At 44.2% G+C, this 7,301-nt stretch overlaps 1 protein-coding gene across 1 annotated transcript; it reads right to left on the bottom strand.

Annotated features, from left to right (window-relative positions):
* Positions 1-3,433: 3,433 nt before the first annotated feature.
* Positions 3,434-3,727, bottom strand: LOC130387913 (cortexin-1). The gene has a single exon (XM_056597207.1). The coding sequence runs from the start codon at positions 3,725-3,727 to the stop codon at positions 3,434-3,436; it is 294 nt and encodes a 97-aa protein (XP_056453182.1).
* Between the last annotated feature and the right edge of the window lie 3,574 nt (positions 3,728-7,301).

Here is a 7,301-nt window from a genome sequence, read left to right as displayed (position 1 = left end):
ATTTATAAAAAAAGTTTTGTTCGTATTGTTGTTTGAATGATTCATTCAGCGCCACCAGGTGAAGCTCGAATCTTTAGACTTTGGTGCAAATTCGATATTGATATTGATAGGCAATGTTAATAATATAATAATAATAATAATAATAATAATAATAATAATAATAATAATAACAATAATAATAATAATAATGGATTGAATTTATGTAGTGCTTTTCTAGACACTCAAAGACGCTTTACAGAGAAGGGGGGACCTCACTTACCACCACCAGTGTGTAGCACCCACGTGTTATAACGGCATTGCGAAAGAAATATGAATTATGAAGGAAATTATTTTTGTATGGTGCTAGACAAGGTCCTCACGTTGATACTGGCCGGTCGTATGATAAAAGAATAAACGGCAACTATTCTCTTTTTGTTTTGAAACATGCTGATGCTGGCAGATAGGCCTTAATGCAAATGAAACAGGAGCTAATCCAAACAGAACGACGAGGCTGAGCTGTGTGTGTGTTTGTATGGGTGTGTTTGTGCGCTTGTGTATTTGTTTGTTTGTGTGTGTGTGTGTGTGTGTGTGTGTGTGTGTGTGTGTGTGTGTGTGTGTGTGTGTGTGTGTGTGTGTGTGTGTGTGTGTGTGTGTGTGTGTGTGTGTGTGTGTGTGTGTGCGTGTGTGTGTGTGTGTGTGTGTGTGTGTGTGCCTTTTTGATAAGTATTTATATTCATCTTTTTATATTTGAGGTAATTCATATTTTCTTTTTATTCTTTTTTTCACATGCTCTCTCTCTCTCTCTCTCTCTCTCTCTCTCTCTCTCTCTCTCTCTCTCTCTCTCTCTCTCTCTCTCTCTCTATCCCTCATTACAATTAAACATTATATTTGAAAGAGCTTTATGGAAAAAAGCTCTTTAAAATAATAATTGACATGTTTTTGTTTGTTCCCAAAGCAGCTACACAATTAAACAAAGTAAAAAATAAAAAAGTACGACAAAATGAAACCAACAGAGCACTAGAGAGGTCACAGGGAGTCGAACTAGTTTTGTCATATTCTCCTTTCCTTCGATCTCTCCTTCCCCCAACCGTGTGAATGTGTGTCTGATGTTATCACTTTCTTTGTTCAACTTCATGAAATACAAGACAGTCATTCGAGAGCCATCGCTGATCTGTGTAGTGATACAGAGGAAACTACAGTACATTACTACAATACGAGTGGCTACAGAAGTATGTGCTAATCATTTACCCTCACGTCAACAGAAAGTGAGAGCGCTTGTCATTTTAATATAGATGGTTAAAGTCACATTTGCCTGAATCCAACAAGTGTTATCGGAATGTCGCCCTGAAGTACTCCGAGTATCCACAAGAGGTCGTTAGACAGCCAGCTTGGTCTTGGCCCTACCAAATGATTAATAATGCAATAAAACGGTGTTCTTAAGGTTGGATCTATGTAAATCGTAGACATAAAAACACTTATCTAAAACAATCAAACAAAAACCAAAGATAGGAACTAAAGGACGCTTCCCTGACTCCTTTTTTACGTTACAGAGGCTACATTATGTTGGGGTTGGATATGCTCTAACACCAAATAGGCCTCATGTCTCTGCTTTGAAAGTCATATCACTTTCATTGGCAAGGTAGTAGGCCTACTAGCCTCCTATTATGAAGGCTTTCCTTACCCCGACCAGCAGAATGCCCTGATGGTATAGATCTCTTCATTCGAGGTGGATGGGTCCTGATCACTGGCTGTTTAATTGTATGCCCTGGTCGATTATTCAATTGATTGAATTTCGCTAAATCTCGCAATTGATTACAAGGCAAGAACAAGGGCACTCTGGCTACTACTACTTTGAGGAGAATGCACTGCAGTAGGCTAGGCCTGTGATGGCTGTCCTTTTATTTTGTTTATCCCCTTGCAGAACATATAGTATATGTAGCATATCTCAAATGAAAGAAACAATGTCAGAAAAAGCATTTATTTAGATACAAAAGGATTGTAAAAGTAAATTGGTGACTTTGATTACAGAAACATGTATAACCCATTTCACAAGCTAATGACTAAGGTGCAATAGTATATATTTGTTTGATGGAAAAAAATAACACACAACAACTTGTTTCGTTGCGTAAACATATGTTGGCAAATGGAGTAATCTAATTAACAATACAATAAACACAAAGCAACAGCACTATGTTCTGCTGTTAATTTAAAGGCACTATTGACAGCTTTGGCTGGTATATATTTTGGGACCTGACGGGAAACATATTACTTACAAAGAAGGGCAATCTTCATGCACTCCATTATAAATATTAAGACAATATCAAAGTGAAACTGCTGCTAAAGGGGATTGCATCATGAAATAGATAGATCACCACACATCAGTGATGTATCCAACTGGTTTTCATGAATTAAACCTGATTTACAGAGATTAGCACAAATAATAATATTTAACTATTTTATTTGGATGTGTTTCTTTCACCATAGAGCTCAACAATCTGTTTCCCCAAACGGAGCATAGTTGATTGTTTTCCTGAGAACCAACGACACCCTGGACCTTGCTTGACTTGGCTTCGATCAATATTTTCCTGAGGAAGAGCGTTCCCTGACTTCCTTTGACATCTTGTTTGGTTATGGGGGGGTGATGTTGACATGTTCGGGCCTGCCTGAGAAAATGTTGCTGGTAACAACAAAACCCTTTAAAACCATGGGAAGAGAGAGAATTTGGCTCTCGATCTTAATTATTAGTGCTGTAGTTCTTTGTTACTTCGTAAACTCATTAGGTCTGACTGTAATTGATCCGTGCTGTGCACCCATCCACACCAGTTTGACCTGGGTTTCGTCTAAACATTAAAGAAATGTATAATGACAATGTCCTCCACCTTTATAGCATTACGCGTTGACACAGATACCTTTTTGTTCCTCTCATCCCTCTGGCCTATGCGGTACCTGATTACAGACCACGACACAAGACCTCAAGTCAACCCAATTAACATCAACGCTCCTTTTGAACTATTTGTTGATCATTTCTAGTTTCTAGGAGATGCAGACACAACTATGAAGAATGCATGGAAGATATGAGGTTGCTCCATTTAGTTCCTGGGTTGATAATGGTAATGCTGGGAGGGTTTGAAGGAAAACTATTGAGACAGTACACTGTCCTCCTGTCCTCCACCCCTCCTCCGTCAGGGTGTAGTCAAACTGCGCCCTGTGCTCCACCTCCCCTACACCAGGGTCTAGTACTGTCCTCCACCTCTCCTACACCAGGGCGTAGTACTGTCCTCCACTTCCCTACACCAGGGCCTAGTACTGTCCTCCACCTCTCTACACCAGGGTCTAGCACTGTCCTCCACCTCTCCTACACCAGGGCCTAGTACTGTCCTCCACCTCTCTACGCCAGGGCGTAGTACCGTCCTCCACCTCTCTACACCAGGGCGTAGTACCGTCCTCCACCTCTCTACACCAGGGCGTAGTCGAACTGGCCCCGGTCCAGGCCCTCCTTGTGGTCGGTCCAGGAGGAGGAGGGCATGCTGCTGTAGGGGTCCAGCAGGATGCGGATGCAGCGGACCACCAGGAAGAGCAGCAGGAGCAGCAGCAGGCCCACCAGGCACAGGGCCGTGCCCAGCTCCGAGTGGACCGCCACGGGAGGCAAGGGCCCCCCCAAGGGCCCCCCGGAGGGGCCGTGGCCGGGGGCCGTGGTGGTGGTGGAGGACAGGTCGTAGTCCACCACCCAGTAGCGGGCGTCGCTCATCTCGAAGGGGTGGAGGAGGGAGGGATGGATGGGGGCGGTGCTGTGAGGACTCAAAGCCGTAACGTCAACACGAGGACAGGGTGGGTAAACGCTGCGTCCGAAGGGTGGGGGGGGGGGGGGGATTAGGGTTGGGTCACGGTTGAAAATAAACAGAGTTCGCTTTGCTGATGTTGTTTTTACAGGATAAAGAGTTTTGTCCAAAAAGTCGAGACTGACAAGACCGGGCAGAATCCGTACATTCAGCTCATCTCCGATGTCTGGCTGTTCTTCTGAGGCGGTCGTAGCGGTAGTTAATTAGGCAACTCTCCAGCGATGCCGCCTGCAAGCAGAGACAAGCATGCTCAGTGCTAATTAAATCAGCCAGAGCGGGGCTCAGGTGTTCTGGCCTTTCGTCCAGAGAGTTCCCGTCGTATGGAGGAGATAACACACACAGCACAAACAATACACACGACGCACACGACGCAACACTGAAGCGCTGCCGAGGGCTGATGTTTCAGACTGTGTTCACTGTTTACCAGACCGCAGAGACAGAGCTTCGGTTAAGGTGTTACAGGACGGCGGTCATGGATCCGTGTGGTTGTTCTTAACCCTGTCAGGTGAGGTTGACTGTGAAGGTGTAATATGATGATACTATTTTATAACACAACTGTCAAAGCATGTTGCTTTGGTAGATTGTTCTTGTCAAATGGAACATGGTGTAAAGTAAATAACTCTTCAGCGTCTCTACATCCACTTCTGGTCTTCATCCATTGTATCGGTGCACCTCGAACCTATAGGAAATAATGCGAATAAGAGAAAATGAAGAGGAAGTAACCACTAAAGTTGTAACCACTCTCCTGTCCACTTCCTTCTAACTTTTTCTGTTTGCATAATCCTGATCCCCTCTTCCATAAACCACTACACAATTGAAAACAGAATACATTTCAAAACATTGAGTGTTGGTCATCTTCACGCCAGCATAACGGCGGGAGAACCGTGATTGGGCCGGGTCCCGCAGTCAGCACAATCTATTTCAGGAGGATTCCTCTTCTTGTGAAGGCTCGTTAATAGCTCATTCGCTCTCAGCGTGAGGGGGGTGCAAAGCTCAGCTCAGCTTTAATGGAGAAAGAGGAGACAATAAAGAAAATCTGACCGGCTCAGCAACTATTATGAAATCGCCGTGCTGGTTCTACACGGATGGAAGGTCCTGGTGTAATGGTGTTAATGCAATAATGGTTCTCTACAGGAACCATTGGTCCTGGTGTAATGGTGTTCATGCGATAATGGTTCTCTACAGGAACATGTCACACTGAACCATATGTCAACCATGTGGAATAATGAAGCTCCACACAAGGAGGTCCAGCACCTTGACACAAAGAAACACGGTAGACGTTATAATAGGCCTATATCTCTGAGAGCGGCTCGAATGCTGATGAAATTTAGGCTACAATACTTTTATTTTCCTAACGTTAATGTAGATCTATATCTATGCCACTGTTAGGAAGCATGCAATGTATGAACTTGCCCTGCCAGTCTTTGTGTTTCAATAACAACAATAATCCCTGTTCTGACTATTTGAAATACACTGAGCCCTCATGAGCAAGACTCACTGAGAGGGAACCCCAGTGTGTGCATCAGAGGGAAAGCGAGTATAAAGATCAGAAATGAATAAGTACAATTACAGATTTGAAGTTGCACCCAGTTCCTAAAATTGCTTATTTTTTCAACGAATTATGTGTTTTCACTGCATCAGATTCAGATGGGATTCAGAAGGGATTTATTAGAGGTTGTTCGAGTCTATCAAACACAGATGAGACGATACCCGAGGAGGTGATGAAATACCAACAGTCTAGAACCATTAACGATAACAGAAAGCGTTGTTATTTCGGCCCGGTTCATTCGTCCAGGGACACGGGGCCCCTTCAGCAGACCACTCACACGGACCTACACCCCCCGGGAGGAAGGGGTCCCAGGGGGGGCCCTGAGGATCAACCTTCGGGGAAGCTTCGGTCTGCGACACGTTAAGATGCTTACTTTAGATCGTATAGGGCCACTTGACCAAAACAAAGAGTATACAGGAGCCAGTCTGCTGAGATACAGGCCTAGATAGTAGAACTACCGTATAATAACGTGCAAAAGTTCAGGGGGACAAATCCAAACGTTTTTAACCATTGAGGCTAGCCTACCTGTTTTGTTAAAATCAAAAACTAAGAATTAAATGGAGAACACAACACTCAATTAATTGAATAATCATGGCAAAACATACCTTGAGAACACCTTGCAGTTGGAAAAAAATGCAAATAACAAAAAAACACTGTGTTTCATTCAATGTCTATCTCTAATGCAGGATGAGAAAGTGAGCAGGACCACGGACAGCGCCTCCATCCAGCCTCCGCCCAGCCTTCATCCAGCCTCCACCCAGCCTCCATCAAGCCCAGCGAGCCCTGGCATCGGTCCAAGTGTGCTGCGCCTGAATCCTACCGACCATAGACGCGTTGAGAGGTTCAGCGGTTCTGGAGAGCTGCGATCCACAGAGAGAACGAGAATCAAGAGCAGGAGGACATTCCAACTTGATGTGGAAAGTGAGCGCGCTAAGTAGTCTCTGTTTGACAGGGGTCGAGCGGGCGAGTCACGCTGAGGGAGTCCCCGGGCGGACAATCACCATAATGGGTTGGAGGCTGGGCTGCTGCCCGGGGGCCATGTGCGTTTTCAGCGTTATGTAAGAGGAGGGGATACAGCAAGGCTCCTCGGAAGTGGAGGGAAAAAGGGGTAAGTAAGTAACATAACATTAGTGCCTGTGTAGTCTGTGTGTGTGGGTGTGTGTGTGTGTGTGTGTGTGTGTGTGTGTGTGTGTGTGTGTGTGTGTGTGTGTGTGTGTGTGTGTGTGTGCGTGTGTGTGTGTGTGTGTGTGTGTGTGTGTGTGTGTGTGTGTGTTCAAGTTGGGTTGCAGCTGTAGTAAAAACGAGAGTTAGCCTGTGGTAATTGAAGAAACAACTTGACTAAAACATATCAACATACAGAGCCCTACAATAACCCTATTACTTTATGCTGCTAGGGTTCGCAGTGTACCCACCCAAACCATACCATACAACCTATCCATACTAACTCTTAAACGTATTCTTAAACACACAAACTCACTCTCTCTCTCTCTCTTACACACACACACACACACACACACACACACACACACACACACACACACACACACACACACACACACACACACACACACACACACACACACACACACACACACACACACACACACACACACACACACACACAGAAATGTAGTAGTAATGCTGCTAAAGATCAGCACTCCCCTCCCACTTCCCCTTAAAGAGCTTCTAGCTCTTTTCAGGCTGCACTATAAAATAAGAATTTTGTTCTTAATTTGCTTGCCTGGGTAAATAATAAAGGTTAATAATAATAATAATAATAATGTTGTAACCATCAAGTAGCACGGACAATATCACAGTCTGCAATAATTTTTCGGTTAATCGATGAAAGTTGGATAATTCATTTTAAACTGGCTGCATTAGTCTAGACGCCCTTATAAGAATATTAGATGACCCATTGTGTTTTAATGGCAGAC

This window comes from Gadus chalcogrammus, chromosome 8 (assembly GCF_026213295.1).
Source record: "Gadus chalcogrammus isolate NIFS_2021 chromosome 8, NIFS_Gcha_1.0, whole genome shotgun sequence".
In the NCBI taxonomy this organism is placed as follows: Eukaryota; Metazoa; Chordata; class Actinopteri; order Gadiformes; family Gadidae; genus Gadus; species Gadus chalcogrammus.
This window is presented reverse-complemented; position numbering and strand designations above follow the sequence as displayed.

Coding starts and splice junctions, on each gene's coding strand:
- LOC130387913 (XM_056597207.1), bottom strand. CDS start 3,727: ATGAGCGACGCCCGCTACTGGGTGGTGGACTACGACCTGTCCTCCACC.